Source organism: Papilio machaon, chromosome 10, assembly GCF_912999745.1.
Source record: "Papilio machaon chromosome 10, ilPapMach1.1, whole genome shotgun sequence".
Classification (NCBI taxonomy): domain Eukaryota; kingdom Metazoa; phylum Arthropoda; class Insecta; order Lepidoptera; family Papilionidae; genus Papilio; species Papilio machaon.
This window is the reverse complement of record NC_059995.1, coordinates 2,713,419-2,736,769: the sequence shown is the minus strand read 5'-3', so window position 1 is coordinate 2,736,769 and position 23,351 is coordinate 2,713,419. Positions and strand designations below refer to the sequence as shown.

General features: G+C 32.8%; 4 protein-coding genes and 1 long non-coding RNA gene across 6 annotated transcripts; 3 read left to right on the top strand and 2 right to left on the bottom strand.

Annotated features, from left to right (window-relative positions):
* Positions 1 to 620: 620 nt before the first annotated feature.
* Positions 621 to 3,643, bottom strand: LOC106717474 (alpha-(1,3)-fucosyltransferase C). 2 transcript variants are annotated; one of them, XM_045679855.1, is made up of 3 exons: positions 3,618 to 3,643; positions 1,834 to 2,793; positions 621 to 917 (listed from the first exon to the last, which is right to left on the bottom strand). In XM_045679855.1, exons 2-3 carry the CDS (start codon positions 2,640 to 2,642, stop codon positions 650 to 652), a joined length of 1,077 nt encoding a protein of 358 aa, XP_045535811.1. In that variant the 5' UTR covers positions 2,643 to 2,793; positions 3,618 to 3,643; the 3' UTR covers positions 621 to 649. The 2 variants fall into 2 exon arrangements, with proteins under 2 accessions (XP_045535811.1, XP_014366829.2); XM_014511343.2 differs by lacking the exon at positions 3,618 to 3,643 and having other exon boundaries at positions 1,834 to 2,883.
* A 9,768-nt stretch (positions 3,644 to 13,411) lies between these two features.
* Positions 13,412 to 14,444, top strand: LOC106717530. The gene is made up of 3 exons (XR_001357342.2): positions 13,412 to 13,532; positions 13,750 to 13,972; positions 14,377 to 14,444. It is a non-coding gene; the product is annotated as an uncharacterized LOC106717530 (long non-coding RNA).
* A 1,185-nt stretch (positions 14,445 to 15,629) lies between these two features.
* Positions 15,630 to 17,781, top strand: LOC123721319. The gene is made up of 5 exons (XM_045679779.1): positions 15,630 to 15,635; positions 16,143 to 16,393; positions 16,676 to 16,768; positions 17,143 to 17,274; positions 17,755 to 17,781. Exons 2-5 carry the CDS (start codon positions 16,211 to 16,213, stop codon positions 17,779 to 17,781), a joined length of 435 nt encoding a protein of 144 aa, XP_045535735.1. The 5' UTR covers positions 15,630 to 15,635; positions 16,143 to 16,210.
* Positions 17,782 to 18,905: 1,124 nt separating this feature from the next.
* LOC106717529 lies at positions 18,906 to 20,111 on the top strand. The gene is made up of 2 exons (XM_014511400.2): positions 18,906 to 19,165; positions 19,895 to 20,111. The coding sequence occupies exons 1-2, from the start codon at positions 18,914 to 18,916 to the stop codon at positions 20,042 to 20,044; spliced, it is 402 nt and encodes a 133-aa protein (XP_014366886.2). The 5' UTR covers positions 18,906 to 18,913; the 3' UTR covers positions 20,045 to 20,111.
* Positions 20,112 to 21,224: 1,113 nt separating this feature from the next.
* On the bottom strand, positions 21,225 to 22,352 carry LOC106717527. The gene is made up of 2 exons (XM_014511399.2): positions 22,034 to 22,352; positions 21,225 to 21,533 (listed from the first exon to the last, which is right to left on the bottom strand). The coding sequence occupies exons 1-2, from the start codon at positions 22,265 to 22,267 to the stop codon at positions 21,267 to 21,269; spliced, it is 501 nt and encodes a 166-aa protein (XP_014366885.2). The 5' UTR covers positions 22,268 to 22,352; the 3' UTR covers positions 21,225 to 21,266.
* Positions 22,353 to 23,351: the final 999 nt, after the last annotated feature.

The window sequence follows — 23,351 nt, the reverse complement described above, 5'->3', positions numbered from 1 at the left end:
TTCAATGTCGACCCCTTTGGGAATCCCTGGTCTATGTTATATTCTCATTTTTGTGAAATGCAATCGTGCATTCTGCATAAGTAATTCAATACGATGAGTGGTATTGTATTGTAGATAAAATTAACAAATGGTACATGCATTGAATACTCATATCTATAAAACTAATAAAATTTGAGCGTCCGTATACATGTATTTTGTAAACATGATGTTTTATTGCTTATCTTAAATATAAATATATATTTTTCACAATGTAGTAGCGAAAGGCCTTCTGCCTTCGACAGGTGCACTAAAGATTGTTCAAGTTTCATAAGAGGAACTGACGAGAACGCCAGAAGGTCCAATCATTGTGACTACGTCTAAGAGTGGAGTGCGTAAAATAATATGCTAGTTATTTCATGTTAAAAAACAGAAACCGTTTGATTTACTCCTTTGATTGTCAGTTTATAATATCCACCAAGAATTTATATACCTACCTTATTCTTTTATACAATAAATGGATAGTCCATTTGATTATAAGCTTATGTACAAAATCTTTACTTGATTGAATTCCTAATTAAAACATTGTCTTAAAGTTTTAATTCTTACAGTTATAATTTTACTACTCAATACAGTCTTTCAATTTATCGTTAAAACATATTTTAATTAGTTTCTAACATCTATTTGGTGGGTCCCACCATTTTCTAAAATGTTTGTATATCGTTGTTTTTTTAACTAGTTCATCTTCATTAAGAATGGAACAAAATCTACAATAATCATCAGTTTCCAAACTCTCGTGTCTTCTGTAATATGAATAATGATCTTTCCATCGAAAATATTCAGCGTATTTTTCTGGTGATTTAATAAGTTCGTACATTTTCACTGCCAATTTCTCAAATCCAAGATCACGTGCGTTTAAATAAATCCCATCGGGCATAAACCTGAAACAATTTTACATCTAATAAATAATAAAATTACATGTGTACAAATACAGTTTCACCGAGCTTATTACAATTATCTTTCATAAGTTGCAAACATAAATTAAGCCGATGAAAACTAAACAATGTGTTTTAAGTCGCTATAAGGATCAAGAACTGGTAACAAGCTTTTCTTACCTCATTCTTATATATTATTTTTTGTGAGTAGTTCTTTTTACTTTATAAGTACTGCATATCCAATGCTACGATATTAGCAATAACTATATTATTCTCAGTATTTGATTATAAGTTAAAAAAAAAAACAGATTATATACAAGAGTTTCTGCTTCAGGAAACCTTGTGATGTATGTTTATAGACAACTAGCTGTCGCACTCGAGACCGTCCGCGCGGAGTTAAAAAAACTAATAAGAAACCTATGTGTTCTTCATCAAGATCCGTTGAGATATCTTCCAACACCATCTACCTTCTACCATCCTACCTAAACTATCACATTTATATTAATTATGTATATTAATGAAGAAAAGTAAACACTACACAAATTTTACATAATTATTCAATATTGCGTTTAGAATTTTTCACAACTAATAGTAGGTATCAATGTATCAAATATTTGAGATTTTATTATTATGGCGTAAGTGAGAAGAATTTTATATTTGACTAGCTTTTTCCCGCGACTCCGTCCGCGCGGAATAAAAAAAAAAGAAAACGGGGTAAAAATTATCCTATGTCCTATTCCTGGTTCTAAGCTACCTGCTCACCAATTTTCAGTCAAATCGATTCGGCCGTTCTTGAGTTATAAATGGTGTAACTAACACAACTTTCTTTTATATATATAGATATATACGACTTTCTTTTATATATATAGATTACTATTTAAATTAAATAATGATTGTCACATTTGTCAATAAAAAATCTTACCTAGTGTAGTTCGCTCCGCCGTAAACAATCGGTACAGCATTATGTTTCAACCCATGCAATAACTTCTCTGTCACGTAATCTTCACTAAATGAATTTTCAAATGCTAAATAAAAATAATAATCCTTTTCAATCATATTATAGCACTCATCTTCGTGGTCTCGTCCACACTTTAAAGGTCCACAAGCTCCATAGATGTCCACATCTAACTTATATTGCTTTAAGTAACCTTGCAACTCTTTAACGAATCTTTCGCGACCACTTCTCGAATAACAATTTGATATAAACCAAGCTGCAGCTTTTGTTTTACTTTTTAATTTCATCTTTAATTCTTCAGTAACCGGATTCATTTCCTCTAATTTCATCCAATTCATATCCTTCTTAGGTCCTATTATTTTTTTATCCGAATCTCGAATCACGATGTAACCCCATTTCGCTTCAGAATCCAACCTATACGTCCAGGTCCAATTAAAGAAGCCATCGAACCTATTTGAACATACTGGATAGTTGTCCGCGGATTCGATTGTCGCGAATACATACTTTTGATGAGGAGATCGTTTAGTAGGCAGAAAAATATTATTCATCCTCACCACTTCGGGACCGGCGAATGCGATCAAGTCGAATTTTGTATAATCACCGAGATATTTCTTGTCTCCTGTAACAAAACAGTTCGTGTATGGACACTTCCTATCAATAAAACCTTTTCTGCCTTCACCCATATACACAAACGGTACATTCTTCGAAGATGTCCATTGCAATATATATTTCAAATCAGATTCATTGGAGAACAAATTTTTAATAGTGGTGTCCATTTTGTCTCTTGTATTCGACACTTTTTCTATTATTTTATCTATATTTTGTTCTAATTCGTAGATTTTAGTATTGATTAAAACACTTTCACGAGGACGAGTTAAATCTTTTAGTGATAAATATAAAAACACTAGTATTGATAGGACTGTGCAACTGAAAAATAATTTTACATATATTTGATTTCTCATTTTTGATATTGCGAGTGCGTGCGGCGCAGTGCGTAGTAAACGGCGCGCGCGCTCCTACCACGACCTTATCCGTCACTGACGTAAAAATAACATTGACTCAAAATCATATGTAACTATCTCATGCATTATGTGAGTACCATTTTTTCATAATTTCCTTTAATAAATGTAACCACAGATAATTATTTAAATAGGATATCATATGCCAAATTGTCAGACTAACCGTGGGTTTTTGAGATGATAATCTATTTACGAAACATAGCACCATCCCTGTCATTATCTTTGACAAAACAGAGATAAATTTTAAATGGAGATTTTGGTCTTAGAAACTCACGGTAATTAAGTAGATCTCAAGTATATTTTATAAGCATATTCTAACAAAAAAAATGTGTCAAATGAAGCGGTCAGATAATACAAAGTACAAAATTTTAAAATAACACGTTTTTGTAATTTAAAAATCGTAACAAAAGATAGATAATATATTTAAACATAAATTAATAATTAATATAATTTTAAATGACTAGATAAAGTATTAGCGATAACAGTTCGATATAGTTCTAATGGGCACTTTATTTACATTAGACAGACAATAAAATAATTATCACGCAATAAATTAATTACTTGTAATTTAAAAAATAATATTAACTAAGCCATAATACCCAAGAAAAAAACGTTGGTGTATATAACACAGGAAAACAAAAGATTAAAGGCCTTTGAGGTCGAAAGTAGAAATAAAATAAGAATTAAACATAAAAAATGAAAATACTTAAAAAGTAATTAATTGTTAATTACCAGAATTCTAAAGTTTTCTTGTAGTCATCAACGATGTTAGCGAGCTATTAAAGTATGCAATACTGACTTTGAGCGGTAATAAAAATGATAGCCTTGTTTTTCAAATCAACGTATCGAATGAAGGCAAAACACTGATCAAACGCTATTGCAAAATACTATTTCTTGGATGCATACATTGTTCTGCACATGTTTCCTACTTACGAACCTTTTTATAGAAAGATAAGATTCCGATAAAATAATTTGAGGTGCTCAACATCTTAGAAATAGGAAAGATAATAGAAAAATAAGAAAAATAAATATATGAAAGCCTATTTCGCATCTAGCAACATCTTGTTGTCTACATCAGTAAAAAGGGCGACCCATACTTTTGGTCCTTTGACACAATTTCGACATCGACAATACTAAACAACGTTGATGATTATCACTGTTCTGATTTAATAGCAGATAAACATCTTCTAAATATAATGTTCGTAAGAAACGGGATTCTTACCACGATTAGGCTGTTTGAGCTCCCGATATTTTAAAACCATGAAAGTTTGAAGTTATATATCCTCTAAATACTCATATTTTTTATTTTTTTATTCTTAGGAGGAGTTTATTTTTTATTCTTAAATAAAGTTATAAATGTACATTGATTACACTACTCATCTTAACTTTATTGCTATGGGTTTTTTTGATCATGGCAATTTTTTTTTAAATCTAAAAAATCAATATATTTATCATGATACTAGAGCTATCGCCCCCGACTCCGTCCGCGCAGAATTAAAAAAAAAAACTTATTTAGTTGCCTAAGTGTTTTGCCAGCCTATGTTTTACATCTTTGCCAAATTTCATCAAGATCTGTTGGGCTTTTATGGAGATATCTTCAGACAAACATCCATCCATCCAGACATTCGCATTTATAATATTAGTAAGATTATACTTTCTTCAAAAACTGAAAACTTTTTTTTTTACATGAAAAACCTTTTGTTAATTATACATCCATACAAATACTTTTATTTTCAACAGAATTATATAATTTTTAACAAATTTCACCTTAGCCTTGTCAGAAACATAGCACAATATTCTTGCATTTTCATTGTGTGTAACTTTTCCAAAAGCATCACTCTAAGTCCCGTAACGATGGTACCAGCGAACAAATATCTAAAATACAAAATCAAATTTGTGCGCGGCTCAGTGGAACTGTCAAATTTGTTCCTCCGCCTTATTACAAAAGGATTTGTTTTGAATCGAGAGAGAAATCCCTTTATTTCTGTAGGCAGCAGAAATACAATAGTTTTTTCATCTATTTATCTATGACGTGATAAATGTACTTGTAGAAGTATGAACATATATTATATATTTTTTTATACTAACTTTCCGTTCATTTTTTTTGCATAATAAGATGGCAAACGAGTGAGCGGCCAACTGAATTCACAGAAATTGCGAAGCGACGGCTGCCCATAGACATCCGCTATTGCAGATGCGTTGCCTACCTTTAATCGCCGGAGGAGGGGACGCACAGAAAAATAATATTTCCTTTTCCTATGCTTCTCCTACGATAAATCTACTTCTCCTTCCCATAATTTTCTTATAAGAAAAGGATGGGATCGAAATTAGGACTAAGAAATAGGCCACCGGCACTCATCAAACAAAACGAGGAATTGCTTCCTGTTCTCTGTCTTCCGTTTGGTCATTGTTTTCACCGTACGAGTCGGGCCATTCGTGCAACGGATGTTGTTGTTCCTGGCGTCTACCACTGTTAAATTTATTTGTGTGTATGTATTGTATGAGTTGTTTTATACCAAAATATCATACAAAAATTTCATAGAGCCCTTATTTTTTGCAATGCAAAACCTGTTATCTATAAAATTATATAAAAACTAATTTTACGTTATAAATATTTTACATCAGGCCAGTATCGTGCACAAGTAAACTGAATGGAAATGATCGATTACCTTGAACAAGCAAAGGCTTAATTTGAAAGCTCTGTCCCCAGGGATATTTGTTAGATCGATACTAGCAGTTTGTCTTGCTCCAAGCTCGTTACTTAATGAAGATAGACTAAGCACGCATAGCTTATAATATTAATAACTAATTCCAGGTCACTTTACCCTAATAGAGTGGGTACTAATTACCTGTGTTTTAAAATTATACATATATTTACTAGTACAACATACAAAATCATATTGCGCTGTTTTTAGATGTTAAACGTTCTCTTTAAATAAATCTAAAAAACTGTCCGCTAATTACATTTCTTAGATTAACGTAGGGGAAAGGAAATGCAACAATCATCTAAATTCTGTGAGTAACCTGTCTCTGGTTTTACAAACAGAAATAAAGGGATGACAATATGTTTTTGTACATTTCTTACGACGGTAGTAGTACATGGTCTGGTAAGTAAACGCGTGAGAGACCACTTATGAGACGTTTGTCAATTTTTATGACCATCCCGCACCAATACGACTTAGGGTCCTTCAAGAAGCGAGCGTATCACCATCTCAAAGGCCGGCAACGCATCTGCGATTCCTCTGGTATTGCAGGTGTCCATGGGCGTCGATGGACACCTTGGTGTTCCCGCAGCTCGTTTGCCCCCTTCTCTTATAAAAAAAAAGGTCCGTAACAATGCGACAGGTGTCAGTTTCTTTTTACCTGTTAACGCTCAATAGTCAAATTTCGATCTATTAAATTCGTTCATTTGATATATCAGTGAGGCATATTTTGCCTATTTAATATTAGGTCCTTACATATGAAATTGGCGTTTTGTATGGGAGGAACAAAAAGTCGAATATTTTTTAATATAATATATTTAATTAATCAAAGTATGAACCATTATTTTCTATGCACTTTTGCCATCTCATAGGTAGTTCATTGATCCCTTTACTAAAAAAACTAGTCGGACGGGAATCAATAAAATCTTTGAAGGCGATTTGGACTGCCCCATCGGAGTTGAATTTTTTCCCTTGCAAGAAGTTATCCAAATTTCGAAAAAAATTGTAATCTGTTGGAGCAAGGTCCGGGGAGTACGGAGGATGTCTTAGACTTTCCAATTGAAGCTCTTCTAATTTAGTAGCCGTCTGTTGCGCAGTGTGTGGTCTAGCGTTGTCGTGAAGCAGCAGTGGCGTGGAGCGATTGACCAGCCTAGGTTGTTTAACCGCTAACTTTTCCATCATGGTTTGCAATTGCTGACAATAGACATCAGCCGTAATAGTCTGGCCAGATTTGAGAAAACTGTAATGAACAATACCGGCACTAGTCCACCAAACGCTTACAAGTAACTTTTTTGGGGTTAATTTTCGCTTGGGGCAGGATTTGGCTGGCTGGCCAGGATCCAACCATTGCGCTGAGCGCTTCCGATTATCGTAAAGAACCCATTTTTCATCACAGGTAATGATTCGGTTTAAAATACCTTCATTATTGTGCCGGTTTAGTAATGTAACGCAACAGTCGACGCGCGTTTGCCGGTTTGCTTTAGTCAATTCGTGAGGTACCCACCTTTCAAGCTTTTTATTGTTCCCAATTTACTTCAAGTCAATTAAAACAGTTTTATCACTAACATCGCAGCCTGCAGCTAACTCGGACGTGGTTTGCGATGGATCCGCTTCCACAATAGCCTTCAACTCTTCATTATCAACTTGAGTCTCAGGCCGTCCACGGGGCTTGTTCTGCAGATCGAAATTTCCAGAACGAAAACGTTGGAACCAAAAACGAACTGTGTTTTCTTTTGCAACACGACCGCCATACACATCATTCACCCTTCGAGTCGTTTCCGCAGCACTAGTGCCACGGCGGAACTCGTACTCGTAAATAATGCGATATTTTAAGTTTTCCATTTTGTAAAATGAGTGACGCAAACAGAAAAAAACAGAAGAAAAAAAACAAATGAATGACGGTAATCGAACCACAAATACATGAGTCTATAGCTGTACAAATTTGAATTTGGAATTCCTTACCAAAGAGGAGAAATTCGTGATTAAAGTGGCCAGTACGAAAAACGCCAATTTCATATGTAAGGACCTAATATGTAGCCTATGTTCTACATCTATGCCAAATTTCAACAAACATCCATCCATTTAAACATGCGCATTTATAATATTAAGTAAGATTGTAATAAATGTAAAACAGAAAAAATTATTACGAAAACTAAACTATAATATTAAAAATTTTGATAATTCTCATATCCTGTAATGTTTTAACAAACGCTTGACTACACATCCGCTTGACGATACATTCGAGATTTTTGTAGTGCAGTATTATCACAACTAATCAATTTTATATATTCGTAATTGTTACGGATTGGCTTTTGTAAATTACCAATGATTTAGCAGTTCGACTTCGTCCGCACGGAATTAAAAAATCTAGTAATGAATATAGCCTATGTCACTCGGGGATAGTGTAGCTTCCAAACAGTGAAAGAATTATTTAAATTGTTTCAGTACTTTCAGAGCCTATTCAATGCAAATAAAAAAGAAAATAACCTATCTTCCTTATAATATTAGTAAAGATAACAAACTTAAAATTGAATAAAAATAGTAGCCTATGATATGCTTAAGATATTACGTCCAAGTTTTTAAATTAAGGTGAATGTCTTTTGTGTAATAATTAAAAGCGTATTAAAAATCGGTATGAGTTTTTTCGATTTGTGACGTTAAAAAAGACAGATGAAACATTATTTATTATACGTTGTCATGGAACAGGAAGTAATGCAATAATTTGTTTAAAGTTAATTTGCATCTCATCATCATCATCATCATCAGCTCACTATACGTCCCCACCGAGGGGCTCGGAGCCTACCCCAATTTAGGGGTGACTAGGCCATTGTCAACCACGCTGGCCAAGTGCGGGTTGGTTAACTTCACACATACCATTGAATTTCTTCTCAGATATGTGCAGGTTGCATCACGATGTTTTCCTTCACCGTAAGAACGTCGGATAAATGTACATATGTAAGTCGAAAATCGAAAAACACATGGCGGGATTCGAACCCAGGACCTGCAGATTGCAAGTCAAGTGCTTAACCCCTGAGCCACCGACGCTCGTTATGCATTTTGCATCTGCAAATTAATTATATATCACTTTTATTAATTCATTATATTGTCTCTTTTCCGTCAATGGGAATGGAAGGGACAATACCTACTAATGTAAGTGTTACGATAGTGGAATTCTACAAGCACTATCGCCCGAGGGAACCGAAGTAAACGTTCTCTTCGAGTGCAAAGCGGTCGCTTAACTTATTTATTTGTTAACTAGCTGGTGCCCAGGACTTCGTCCGCATGGAACTTATTATTAAAATGTTTCTTCAGGTCGCAAACATTTATTATTATCATTAGCCTGTCCTTTTCCCTACGAGGGGTCGACATAGTATGAAAAAACTCTTTCATAAATCTTAATTAGCTCATCATATATTTTAATTCAGTCGTTTCTTACGGTTTTTTGCTTTAATTAACGCATGTGCATGAAATGTGACAATTTTATTTTGATACTAGCAGTTGTCCGCGACTTCGTCCGGAATTAAGAAAAGCCTGTGACCTAGGAATAGTTTAGCTTCCCAGCAGTGAGAGATTTTTTTTAAATCGGTTTAGTAGTTTCGTAGCTTATTCAATGGAAACAAACAATTAATAAGATATTTCTTATTTATAGATTACTATATTAGTATTAGTATAGATTACATACAGACATTGCAATTTTATTTTATTTTATATCTGCATAGATTTAACTTCACCCCAAGTGCATTAGAGTTTCTCGGCATTGGCTAAAACTAGCATCATTTTCATGATATAACTATTTAGATTGGAAAATTAAACGAGCTTTAGAAATTGCTTTGAAATTATGCATTAAGTATTGTAGCTGTTGATCGGAGCTTTGTTATAATTCTTTAATTCAATATTAGTTTTGTCAAGATGATCGGTGATCGGTATAGAAGATATAGAGTTAGTGTGGTGTGATGTAAATTAATGTTTGAGTTGCCATGTTTTGAACACCATTTAAATTAAGTAATCTTTAAAAATAAATTACTATTCATATGTAACTAATTTCTAAAATCTTTAATTCAGAGTCCAATGTATGGAACGAAAACGAATTCCCTTCATGGAAATTGTCCTGTAATAGTCGAAACGAAGGGTCGTTCGTGGACGGATATTGCTTAATGGGTTTGATGACTGGGCAACGGGTAAAGATTTTACAACAGCACTAGTGTGCCTTCACTTCAGCGAACACATCCAAACCATTTCTGAAAGCAACTCTGGACTTTTGATACCCTTGTAACATCTTTGTGAATGAAGAAAGATCTTTTTTATAACGAGCTGTATGTATGTAGGTAAATAAGAACAATCACATAAGTATTTTTTTGAGGCAAATAACATGTTTCTTGTGAATATTTTCGATATTTCCATGCAACAAATACGAGTATCTAGCTGTAATTAATTATTAACAACTATTAGTTATAAGCTCAAGTAATTACTTACAATTACGCTTAAACACCTGCCTCATTAAATTCAATCTGTCACAAGTATATTTACTATAAACTCGAACATAATCTACACGGTAATGATGATGATGATCATCATCAGCTAATTATACGTCCCCATTGAGGGGCTCGGTGCCTACCCTAAGTTAGTGGTGACTAGGCATGGTAATATTGTGAACAAATATTACCATTGATTACCTCTCATATCTGAAAGAAATGTTTTTTGCCTTTGCGACATTTCTTCTAACTTAAAGACCAGTAACGCATTTGCGGTTCTTCTAGTGTTGCACAATTTCATGGGCGTCGGGTGGACTAAAATAAGTTAATCCGCTACAAAAACTAAAAAGAAAAAATTAACTAGCAAATTAATAAAGTGAGGAATGGCGTACTAATTTATTTGTCGGCAAGCCGCGGCAAGCACGTCTGCCATTCATCCCTCTTTGCCGTCCCCGTCTCCCGTCACCGAGTCACCTTAACCGAGTACCTCCATCTATCAAGTAAAGTGGCGACACTTTTCTTCCTTACTTTACCTAAACTTAACAAGGACTTGAAAAGCACGTAGTAACTTCACTTGGAATTTCCCAGTTTTATTTAGTTTCCTAGCTAGATTCATCTGTTACCTCTTTGAGTAAAAATAATGTACATTGTAAAACTAAATAATCAAAATTAGAACGGAACTTAGAACACGGAATCGTCAATATACCCGATCTTAACTGATTGTTATCATATTATTACTGAGGATTTTAACTGCCTAAATACCTGTACAAACACACATTTTTTTTCATAAACAATAAATGGAATGACAACATGACTTTACAAGTCATAGAAAAACAGACGGAAACCAACAGCCGTTTCATTAATACGCATACACTACCTAGAAAAACTTGTTTAAATACATGATTTTAATATTTCTCACATTTTATTCGCTTTGTACATTTATTCTTGGTTATAAATTCTAGAACACAGTTATGTGGATCATATTTCATACTTTTATTGACCTAATTTGTTTATCGCTGAAAAAATTCAACTTTTTCGAGTATGAAAAGTTTTCATCAAAGCAATCAGAAAGTTCGTCTTTCAATTCAAATAAATTGACTATGGGAAATAAAAAACTTTTATAATGATATAAAATCTGAAAAATGTCTCAAACTTTGGCGTGTGTCAACGCTCAAATATTTTTCACTGTTTTATTTAATAACTAAGATTTTTATTTTGAAATAAGTGCTATTATAAAATTACAGGCGTTTTTTTTTTTAGTAGATGACTATTTCATTACTAACGCACGGGGATGTACAAAATATCTTTTGGATTATGTAAAAAACATAAAGAACAAAGAAAGGAAACGTGCATGAAATGGAAAAAATACTTTTAATTATAAATCAGGTACGCTTTAATTAATATTAATTAAAGTTTGATATAACTATTAATTTAGACTGTCAATACAAGAGAAGGGATTTCATGCTCCCTGATTTATAAAAAGTCATTAACGTCAAAGTACATGGATAAATCATTATCAAGAGCTGGGAACGATCCCTCAAGCACGGCGTCACTGACACGACCTGCCACCAACAAGTTCCAACGCTTGAACTTAATGACCCGAGCCGGACAAAACGATTTTTTATACATCTAGTTTTTAAGATAAAAATTATATAAGTTATGTTAAATATGTCACCTTATTTATTATTTATTCCAAAAATAACATATTTATCTTTTAATATTTTGCTAATAACATTCAATGTGTTTTCAACTAGCGGTCGCCCGCGACTTCGTCGTTGCAAGATTTAAAAAATACGTAGCTTATATTATGCTCGCAGGCATTAAAATCGTTCTAGCCGAAATTACACGAAACAAACGCAGCTTTTCTAAAAATACATAGACAGACAAAAATTTTAAAAATTGGTCATAACAACTTTTTACTCCAATTCTATAAATTTGTACAGATTTATTATAATATTATTTAATTTAATTTATTATTTATACCATTCTTCATTTAAAAAGTAAAAATAAATTACCTTAATGAATTCGGCTGTGATTCATTGAATTAAAACGGATTATGAAGATTGCTCATTCATTTTCCAATCCTAAATCATTTCATATTGCTTAAATGTTCAAGTAATTAGGCTTGATGTAATTAATGTAATAAACAATAAGATTTATTGTTAGAATCATAAAAGTTTTATCCATTGGAGCAAAAATTTAAATCTGGAAATTTTTGGATAAAATTTCTTTAATTAAATGGATAAACAACTTTTTGGTATTTTTTAAATAATTTTTGTTTTTGGACACATTTCATCAATTATAATTAACGTAGGAATTTGGAAAAACTTTTATAGAAAAATACCTACCTAAGACCTACAACAGATCTTAAATCTATTATCTAAGAAAGTCGTGTTAGTTACACTATTTATAACTCAAGATCGATCCAACTGATTTAGCTGAAAATTGATGCGTAGAACTAGGAGACGGACATAGAAACTTTTTTATCTTGTGTGCATTTTTTTATATACCGCGCGGATGGAGTCGCGGGTAAAAGCTAGTTTTTAATAAATATTCCGATCAAAATATCATCTCGATATTCATTCAATTAGCAATAATGGATTCGATTAATTAAATCTATTGAGATTACAGTTAAAAGGATGATTAAAGATCGAATTTACGAAGAACTATATTTATCATTCACGAAATACTTTTTTTAATTATTATGACAGTGATCTAAAAGAAATTGCCAGGAAGAAAATCAGAATAAATTTCGGAATAGACTTGGAAAACTAACAAATGGTAAATGATAAGGTTTTACCTTTCTAAGCATATTAATTAATTAGAGAAAAAACGCGCCTCAGAGAAAAAAAAATCTATTACAATAAAATAAAATGAATAATGAATAACATAGCAAATAGCTTTACCAGAACAATAGAAACCCTCACCATGTAGTATAGCGAAAAACCTACGGAACTAATATTTTGTAATGGTAACAACAATTTCATTACAAAAAAATCGTTACCATGGCAATGGCATTGTTGACTTTCGAAGAATTTTATTGAAATCGTGATATAATTTTTAAGTTTGTAATATTTTTAAGTTTGTAAGTTAGTATGCTGAAAAAATTTATAGCTACGGAGAAAAAGTGTGTAGTCAATTAACAGAGGATAAGTTGAAAATACTGAATTTAATTTTTAAATGACATAAGATGCATTGAGGTAGACAAAAAGTGTTGCAATGTTAGTGAAGATTGTGGCGCTCTCATGACATGGTTGTTATATATTTGGTCAGGCTTTAAAAAAGTAATCATAAACCCGCATAACATTTAACCTTTTTGGTTAATTATTTAAGTTTTATACTAGAAACGTCAACGCCTTGACATAATATGCTGGAAGAAAATTAGGTGAAAATTTACAAAAGCATAATATGCGCCCTGTCTTCGTTTACAGAAGATATTCGCAATACTTTAAAAATGTGAAAAGAATTGCCTGGTATTCAAATTTTGAATTTCTTTATTCGCAAATTTTCAATTTAATTTTTGGCAATAGTTAAGGATCTACTTCGGTAATCAAGATAAACTTGAGATCTTCATTTGCTTACTACAATCTTATAGACTATAATATATAGACTAAATCCAAAAATTCTTGAGTTGTAGCGCAATTTTTATTCACAAATTTCAACTCCATAAATAATCAGTATTTTTTTCAGGTTTATTTACTATAGTGTATAGTTTAAGATTATAAATTTAAAATGTCTACAACTGAAAGTAACGAGCAAATAGAATATATTATAGGAGAAGTAATTAATCGACTTAATGATATCTTACGAACATCACTTCTGATAATATTTGCAGCTCTTGCAGTGCTCATCGTTTCCGTCTTTTATTTATTGAAACCATTATGTCAAATCCGAACATCTGGATCAGTAACACGTAATTTTTTTAATTCATTAATTTACTTATCAGTTATCTATTGTTTAATAACCGGGAACACCACTGCATGGGTTGAAACTATGCTCCAATAAGTTGAGAATTAAATAACTGCCGTTCTTGACGCTTGCAGTCAGTATGTGATATATAACTATTTCACTGTTCATCTACGCACTCCTATAATTATGTGAACGGTGTGCTATCATGTTCGCAATGTGCGAGGATTTTTGCAAACAATTTGGCTACATAAGCTACATGCGTGCACACCAAAGTCAAAATCGGAGTTGAAGAAGTCGTCGAGGCCGATATCGGCCGGGATTACATCATCATCACGCACTCCTATTATCTGGGAGAATCGTAACACATAGAATAGCTGCTGAATATTTAATAATTGCTTAACGTTTCAGAGGTTAGAAGTTGTCCATGTTTCGAGGCAATTTTGTCAAATCAGGAATCCTATAAGACAATTACTCATTCTATTTTGAAAGATAATGACTATAAGCCACGTAAGATAGCAAACGATGGTATCAAATTTAACTCTAATCTCATCGTAGAAAAACAAGAAGAAAAAGTAACTGCATCTAAAGACAGTTGTCAAGGAACAAGCGAAAGTAATATTGACGAGGATTTTATAAGAGAAATAGGCTTGCCAGAGTGTTTTAAAGTAAGTCAAATTATTACATTTATTAGTTCAGTCTAATCCAATCAGTTGTTTTTTTTGCTTTTACTTGAACAGATGACTTTCTTCATTTTTGTTTTAGCTGCCACATCTGAGAGAAATCCAAAAGTAAATAAATGTTTAGTGGTGAAACAGTACAAAGAAAATGCTTAACAATGACAAGCTATTACCCAAGTTATATTATTTATATTCGATTTATATTTAGTATTTATTCCTTACGAGGCCTTACTTATTAAAATCTTATTTCATGATTGTTTTATTTTATTATTTATTCTATCCCTGAGTAAGAACTTGATCGGGCTTAGCTTTACCTAATAAACTTTTCTTTACGAAACAGAAAATTTCGTAGGAGGCTACATCTAATATTATAAATACGAATGTTTAGATATATGGATGTTTGTTTTAAGGTATCGGAGTAACGAGTCAACGGATCTTGATGAAGTTTGACACAGATGTAGAACATAGTCTGATAGAACACATAGGCTACTTAGTAAGTTTGTGTTTAATTTCGTGCAGACAGAGTCGCGGGCGACAGCTAGTAGATACCTTTAAAAATACAAACAAAGCTCTATACCTCGATCCTCTTTGTTATAAAACGAATAGATAATATAAGTATTTGTCAAGGTATTCACAGTCTTTCATCATAAAGGTTAATATAACGGAATAGTCTAATAATAATATTATACGCAGTTTCAATTTCTCATCTTAAGTTCGTTAAACTGATCACAATACTGTTTTCCTAAAATATTTCGCGATTGAGAATTTAATTTCAATTGCTATTGTTGAAATTAGTCTGTGCCATTTTGTGACATTATCTACTTTTTATTACTTTTTAATCTATAAATAAATTTGACACAACTATTTACAAAAAAATTTTTGACGTCAAAACATAAAAAATGTGAAAAAATTGTAATAATGTAGAAAATAATACGACAATGAGAAAAAGTAGACATATAAATCAAAGATGTCATTGCCCTATTTTCACCGGTGAATAGTAAATTTAAAAATTACGATGTTTTGACTGCGAAAAATTCTAATATATTCTTGAAAGTCAACATTACACTAGTCAGTTCTAGGTCGACGTTATACACGTAAGGCGTAACTATAAATTAGGCAACATTGAACAGGGTTCAAGTCTCAGTTATAAATAAAATAACTTCTTATGACATAAAGATATTTAGATATGAATGTAAAGGCATAGGTCAGTAAGGGTGGGCCTAAGATAGAAAAGATTGTAGATAATATTATGAAAGAAGCAATTGAAATTATGGATAAAACGAATTACTAGGGGATAAATGTAGAAAAGACCTTACTTGAAGTGTTTATCATGTATTCTAGTCTATTTAGTATGCTCTTACTTAGCTGGGAGGAATTTTATTACTTGACATTACTTGATTAATTTACTGCTGCCGCTGTTGCTTTGATACATAGAATTATATATATAATATTTCATTCCTTTAACTATTAAGTATTTTTTAATAAAATTTATTGCAGGCGCTTATCCTGTTCGTAGTAGAACGCGCTTTAACGTAACTGGATTGAAACGTAAATTATCTAAAAGTATGAAACTATGGGACCAAATAAAATGTTACCTCAGCGATTGCTTGACTATTATGATCGACAACTATACAGTTACTATGATAGTCGTGATGATGCTACTCAGTCTGTTTATACCATTTGTTGCAAAAGCTATTCATGATTCCTCGGAGACGAAATCGTTAAGGAAAATTGTCAATGCTATCACGGTGAGACTTTTTACTAAGAAATATTTGAACTAACGACTAATAAGCAGTTGACGTCCACTAATTTTCTTAAAACATTGAAATCCCACAATCTTTATCGACGTCTTAACCGTATCATCCTACGAGTTTTCTATTGTATTGTTTAAAATCTATAACTACTTATTTAACTATCTGTGAATATATATTCTGTGTTCTAATTATCAAGTTTACTATTGCCTTCGACGTCACGAATATTTTTTTTTTGACTTAACATAAATAATGTAGAAGTTATATTTTTTTCAATAGAGAGAGGTAGCTCAAGCGCAAACCGACTACGAAGAGGTAGTTGGTGAATATAGTCTTCTCCAACACTCCAGACACGATGTTGAAACAACAACTGTAAGTATTTATTTTAAACTAGCTTTTACCCGCGACTCCGTCCGCGCGGAATAAAAAATAGAAAACGGGGTAAAAATTATCCTATGTCCGTTTCCTGGTTCTAAGCTACCTGCCCACCAATTTTCAGTCAAATCGATTCAGCCGTTCTTGAGTTATAAATAGTGTAACTAACACGACTTTCTTTTATATATATAGATATTGTAATAAATGAATAGACGACGTATGTATTGTATAACAAAATTTCCCATTTCGTGGTCGAATACATGATTTAAGTCGCCTTATTTGCCTTTGTCTTTTGAGGGATAGGCAGAGAGTAAAATAATGTTTCATATCCTTACTTACTTACATACTTAATTATTTCTTTAATTTATCAGAAAAACAACTTACATTATTGCGAAAGTTGTCAACGTATGTTAAAGTCACAAGGTGTACAGTCGGAGGCAAAGAAAAATATCATACAACGCTTACTTCGGTCAATTAAATGCATCCCGGAACCAAAACTTCCAGTAAGTTCTATTAATATGTTTATCATTAGTACCCACTACCAAACACTCGAATAACAAAAGAGTTATTAAGAAGCTCAAATATCTTGGGGGCTTGGAACATCGCACGAGTCGTTTCGTAAAGCACAATATTCTGTGTGGCGGTGGGAAGAAAAGGTATACGGGGAAGATGAACTACGCAGCGCGCAGCTGACTTCAGCCTCCAAATGATTGACTCGAAGAATACTTAAGTTTTTCAACTAGTAAGACAGATATGGACAGATATTTGTTCAAATGCAGTGGAAACCCTACAGATAACTTAGGCGACTTTCTCTATTTTTCTTAATCTGTTTCGTTACTTTTAACAGCATTGAATATAAGCATGTTAAGTTAATTTGAAATTATCTTTGATCTGAAAAAGGAACCTTTTTAACTTATTAGCTCCCTCGATCGAAATAAGATAGCGAAGACATCCATTGAATTTTAATTTTCTGGTATTTTCAGCGTCTAGAATATAAAAAGAAAAACTAAAAAATGGGTACGAACACAGCGTTCCAATTCCATCAATAAAGAACTTTTCGAATTGTATTGTTCATCTAACCAGAATTTCATAGTTAAATCATAACTAAGAAGATTAAATAGTTACATTTATTGCTATGTGCGTTTTTTTTTTACCTCAAACATAAATGTAATCGTGTTTTTTCTACTGCTATAACACATTTCTAAACACATATTAGTTAATAAGGGGATTATAATAAGTTTGTCGGCAGTGGAAATTTACTCTTAAACCAAACTTCATGCAACCAGTCACTCGATCAGCAAATAAGTATTTTTGTAATAAAAATTGTTACTAAATATTTAAGAGAAAAAGAAATACGGAACTTGAGCATATAATTCACTGAACTCTTTAAATATTTATGTCTATAGTCAAACAAGGATATAAATATATAATGAGAGACGCAGCTATCGCGGTTTTCTTTTTTTATATCATAAGGTGGCAAACGAGCAAACGGCCACCTGGATTGGCCGAAATAGCGAAGCGACCGTTGCCCATAGACATACGCAAATGCAGATGCGTTGCCTACCTTTAATCAACGGAGAAGGGAACGCACAGAAAGTGGATATTTATCTTTCCTATGCGTCCCTTTTTCCGCAAAATCCACTTCCCCTTCCCATCCTTTCCTAATAAGAAAAGGGTGGGAAGGGAAAGATAAAATTAGGCCTCCGGTACCACACTCATCAGACAAAACGCGGAATTGCTTCCACTTCACGCCTGTCTTCTGTGTGGTCGTGGTAATTCACCGGTCGACCCGACCAAACGTGCGTGCACCCAAAAAATATTGTTGTTGCGGGATCTACCACTGTTAAGGTTACGCGGTTACTTCTGTCAGAAAATTATAAAACCTACTTAAGTAAAAAAAAATGGCATTTCAAAAAATTATTAAATGACAGTTACAGTACGAAAAGGACCTTGTGATACTTTTTTGACACTGTCAGGGGGGCGCTAGTGAACTATCATAATTTAGTTTGACTTATGGCCACCGGGTCAGAAAACTTTGTCGGTCTATAATATACTTTCAATACTGTCATTAATTTAAATTGACTTGACAACGTAACAGTTTGACAATAACAAAAATTTGTAAAATGAATAAAAGTGCCAAACATGTCAGAGGTATTTCATAAAAAAAAATCAAAAAATGTCTCAGCACCAACTTCAATATACCAGAAAAAAGTATCAAAATTAATCAGTCCGATAAAGATGCCTCTGAAAAAGTCTGTAACAACAATGTGCATTGAAGCAGGATTATTCATAGCCGCTGTAGTGATAGCCACACACCTCACTGTCAATGTGTGGGAGTACTTCGTCTTGAGATCTGAACTCAGCGAAATCAATTCAAGCTTACACATATTAAAGGTACTATAAATTAATTCAAAGTAACTCAAGTATCTTAAAATTTTAACTTCATGGGGGCTCGTGGTTAGCTGCGAGCGCATGCCTTCGCAGGCGTACTGTCCCATGCAAAATTACGAGCAGCCATTATATTCGAATCTTGTAATATTTTTGATAGTTATTCAAGTGACCAATGCCCACTCCTCATAAACTTACAAAAGTAAAAGCTTTAAAAGTCTATCTAGTGTATCTACTTGATTTTTTTTACTTGTATGCAATAACTAACTGCCACCAGCGACTCCGCCCGCGCGGCATTAAAAAAAACTTAATAAGTAGTCGATGTGTTCTTCCAAACAATGTTCTACATCTGTGCCAAAGTTCACCAAGATCCGTTTAGCCGTTTTTGAAATACCTTCTAAGAAATATCTATCCATCTATATAAACATTCGCATTTATAATATTAGTAAGATATTTGTAAGAAGTGAGATTTCGAAATGAACGTGGACTCATTGTCGCTCGGTTACTGCTAGATCGTTAATTTCTTTGGTGGGTATAATTCTTGACTATCTGTTATAATCAAAGTAATCGTCGGCTCTATCCTATAATATATACACACATTTATAAAGACAGTCTTAACAAGGACTTTATAAATTAACTTTTATTGTCAGAATTTTGTCTTCCGCCATTACAAAAGAAATCATAGGATTATGTATTTTAATACCGATAAATACAATTTAAAATATTACCTTTCAGGATACAATCAGCCATATCAGCTCAGAATATAATAAAGTCAACCAAGAATTACATGAACTAAATTCAATAAACAACATGGCCACATATACCAGTGAATTTGGAGAAAAGAATTTACCGATCTTGCGTAATGAAAAACTTGGCCCCGTATAACTATTAACCAAATCCTCAACCAACATTAAGTGTTTCCTTTGCCGAAACACCTATACAAAAATATTTTTTCATCGCGGTCCTTTACATTGCATAAGAGAAAACACTATATTTTTGTTTCGGCAGTGAAAACCCACGATTATGTTCACATGGCATAGTTCATTGTTTAAGAAATACAGTAAGCAGGAACCTACTAATTCAACCATTAAATTGTTTAGATTAGTTTTTACTTAGTTTTGTTTCACTTAAAAGACATCAATGATGGTAAAGTTCAATAAACGATTTGCAAACTGTTTGATTTATTATCAAATAAAACCTATAATTTTTTTAAATTCGTGAGTCTTGAAATCCAAAACTACATGCGCTTTATTTTTAGTAGCAATTTCCCGCAACTTCGTCGACGCGGAATTTACAAAAATAGCAATAAACAAGACCTGTGTCACCCAGGGATAGTGTAGCTTCCCTACAGTAAGAGGATTTTTCAAATCGTTTCAGTAGTTTCGGAACCAATTCAATGCAAATAAACAATAAAATCTTTCCCCTTTTTAACAGTAGTATTTAATAGACTGCAATAAGAAAGAGTCCGTCTGTAGATGAGGCTATAATATTTTTCTTGACTATGTAATAAGTATGAAAATAAATATATAATAACCGACATGCGGTTCTCATGTCATTCGATTCAGAGCCATTTTTTTATCTTCGACCCATTTAATATGTGTATTCGATACGTTACAATGCTGTAAAATATTCTTCTTGTTAGAGTAAATATTTGATCAGAGTTCAAGCTGAACCTAATTCACGTTCGAATATTCCCAAAGGTATCGCGTAGGAGCGATAAATCGACTATCGAGCTACTATGCTGTATGAATTATCAATACGCGTTGGAAAAAAAACAAAGAGGGTTGTAATCTGTTATACTTTAATGAAGGTACTAAACCTTAGAGTATACAGTCATTTACTGACGAAAAGATAGGCCATTATGTTTCTTTTTGTCCGCCAAGCATGTGTGTGCTCTGGATTGGATATTATTTATTCTTCGACTGTTTTAGGTGCTAGGGCATGCTACGTTTCTATGCTTTACTTGTATTCTGCTGTTTTTTTTTTATGACTATTACACAAAAGTTGTCCTTCCCTAGTGTATTATTAAATGATTTGTTATAAAATTACCCAAGGACACCAGTTAAAAATTAGGAGAAGATTTTTTTTTTGTTATCCACCGTTTATTTTAACCTACGTTGACGTCCATTGCATACGGATTTTGTGTACTTTTATTCAATCCTCGGAATGTTTTTCTCGAATACTCAAGTGATACACCGACATATGGCAAAGGCTCTTGTGTTTTCGGATCCCAGCCATTTTCGGTAGCATCGAGAGTGTTAGCAAGAGTTTCCAATACTTCTAATTGCCCTTCAAATTTGGGGAACTCACGGGACAATTTTAATACTTGATTTTCCAATTTTTTATAGTTGTCTTTCATGAAACTTAAGTGACTCTGCAAAATTAGTTTTCAATGTTTAACTTTCTATTACATTATTTATATGTCTTTGAACTAGGTTTTTCTATGCACGAACCTCTTTATGCACATGCAGATCGTTCAAGCCATCGTTTTTACTATAAAAGACCTCGGAAACATAATGTAATTTCTTCTACCTTGGATTTTTAACTCGTAATGATTAGGAGAACAAATAGAAACAACATGTACCTGTTGTAATTCTTAAGCTAAGTAATGGAAGACTCTTATTCACCAAGACTGGATGTGATAGTCAAAAGTCTTGCAATAAGTAGCATTGTCGGTGCCAGTTTTAGGCCTGCGAGCGCTCTGAGCGAAAAGCTCCTATAAGCCTTGGGTTGAGAGTTAACAGGGTAACGTGAGAATGTAATTCGCAGACATGTGGCCTACCCTAACTATTGGACAGTATAATACACCAACTAATACGATGTTTTGGTTCAAAGATACACTTTGAATTAGTCGTATAGTAATTACCAACTTACAGATATATTCTCGACGTTCTTACTGATACAGTTTAAGTCACATTTCGCCTTACAAGTGGTGCAGTTGTACTCCATAAGCAAGAAAACTATTACAATCAGGCTCGACAGTATCAAGTAAGTGCAGATATGGCCCAGGTAACTTGAATTGCTCGTGTGACTCGTTTCCAGTCCATTTAGTTCTGTAGTTACACCAAATCGACATTTCTTTCTACGGTTCCTTCTATTTGAATCCATTTTTCTTGGATTTTTTTAAAGATGTTATCGATTTTTTTACACTATGTTTTTTCGGGCCTATTCTGCATTACTCCTTAAACCCCTAAAAATCTGGTAACTTAAAGCATTTTGTTTTATGGTGTGTTACTTTTTAAAAACTAAATTCATCACGTTGAAATTTTGACAGAAATACATTTCATTTTATGACAGCTACAGTTATAATTTTATTTTTTGGTAATAATATTGTATATTTAAATAATAATGTTTAATTAGAAAAAATCTTAATGTCTATTTAAATATTTATTGAAGAGTGACGGTCTGAATTATAGTAAAAAGAACCCATTTTACAGTTTGAAAAATATATGTTTTTATTAATTGCTTATTAAGAATTCATTTACATGCCATCTTTTACCGACCCTTACAATCAAACCTATATATATAAAAGGAAGTAGGAAGTTCTATTTGCATATTTGGTAAAAAAGATGGCGCTAAAACACATCGCTTGGAATCTCTCAAAATTTAACAGGTAAATTCTTCTGATATTAAGATGAAAGCTTTATTTTATTTTATTATAATGTTGGAACTGATACATAAATTTTGTACCACTATCTATAAAAACCTTAGGTAGTTCAATTATATTAACTCTTGGTTACCCAATAGTAAGAAGTAGACCCACTAGGTACTTACTATATTGTATGTGTATAGCCTGCGCCGTACAGCCTCCACGCTTTTCGGGTCGCCGCCATTCCGTCGCGACGTTCGAGCAGTAACTCAGATATTGCTATCTCCTTCGCCCTCATTGTAGTCCATACTTGGTTTTCATTTTACATTTCGAACTAGTGTTGTGTATCAAAAATTGTTTGTCGATTTTTATTTGTAAGAAATATATTGGAATTGTTAAAAATAGACTTTGTCCGCATGGAATGATGTTTTTTGGGTAGCATTTTGTTAGCTTTAGCTTAATGTTACATCAGAATAGCACTAACATTTTGAACTTTATCGCAAACTTATAAAATATTCATATATACCTCACATATTTCCAAACGAATTTACATCCCCTATTTTCTATTTTTATTTTACACCCTTGAGGAGAAAAAAATCAAAA

Excerpts from the sequence above, each read along its gene's own strand:
- LOC106717474 (XM_014511343.2), bottom strand. The coding sequence starts at position 2,828 with ATGAGAAATCAAATATATGTAAAATTATTTTTCAGTTGCACAGTCCTA. Across the intron at positions 918-1,833 it reads GGCGGAGCGAACTACACTAG|GTTTATGCCCGATGGGATTT; the intron begins GTAAGATTTTTT and ends AAATTGTTTCAG.
- LOC123721319 (XM_045679779.1), top strand. The coding sequence starts at position 16,211 with ATGAAACTATGGGACCAAATAAAATGTTACCTCAGCGATTGCTTGACT. Across the intron at positions 16,394-16,675 it reads AAATTGTCAATGCTATCACG|AGAGAGGTAGCTCAAGCGCA; the intron begins GTGAGACTTTTT and ends TTTTTTCAATAG. Across the intron at positions 17,275-17,754 it reads TCCCGGAACCAAAACTTCCA|CGTCTAGAATATAAAAAGAA; the intron begins GTAAGTTCTATT and ends TGGTATTTTCAG.
- LOC106717529 (XM_014511400.2), top strand. The coding sequence starts at position 18,914 with ATGTCAGAGGTATTTCATAAAAAAAAATCAAAAAATGTCTCAGCACCA. Across the intron at positions 19,166-19,894 it reads CAAGCTTACACATATTAAAG|GATACAATCAGCCATATCAG; the intron begins GTACTATAAATT and ends ATTACCTTTCAG.
- LOC106717527 (XM_014511399.2), bottom strand. The coding sequence starts at position 22,267 with ATGGATTCAAATAGAAGGAACCGTAGAAAGAAATGTCGATTTGGTGTA. Across the intron at positions 21,534-22,033 it reads AGAACGTCGAGAATATATCT|AGTCACTTAAGTTTCATGAA; the intron begins GTAAGTTGGTAA and ends CTAATTTTGCAG.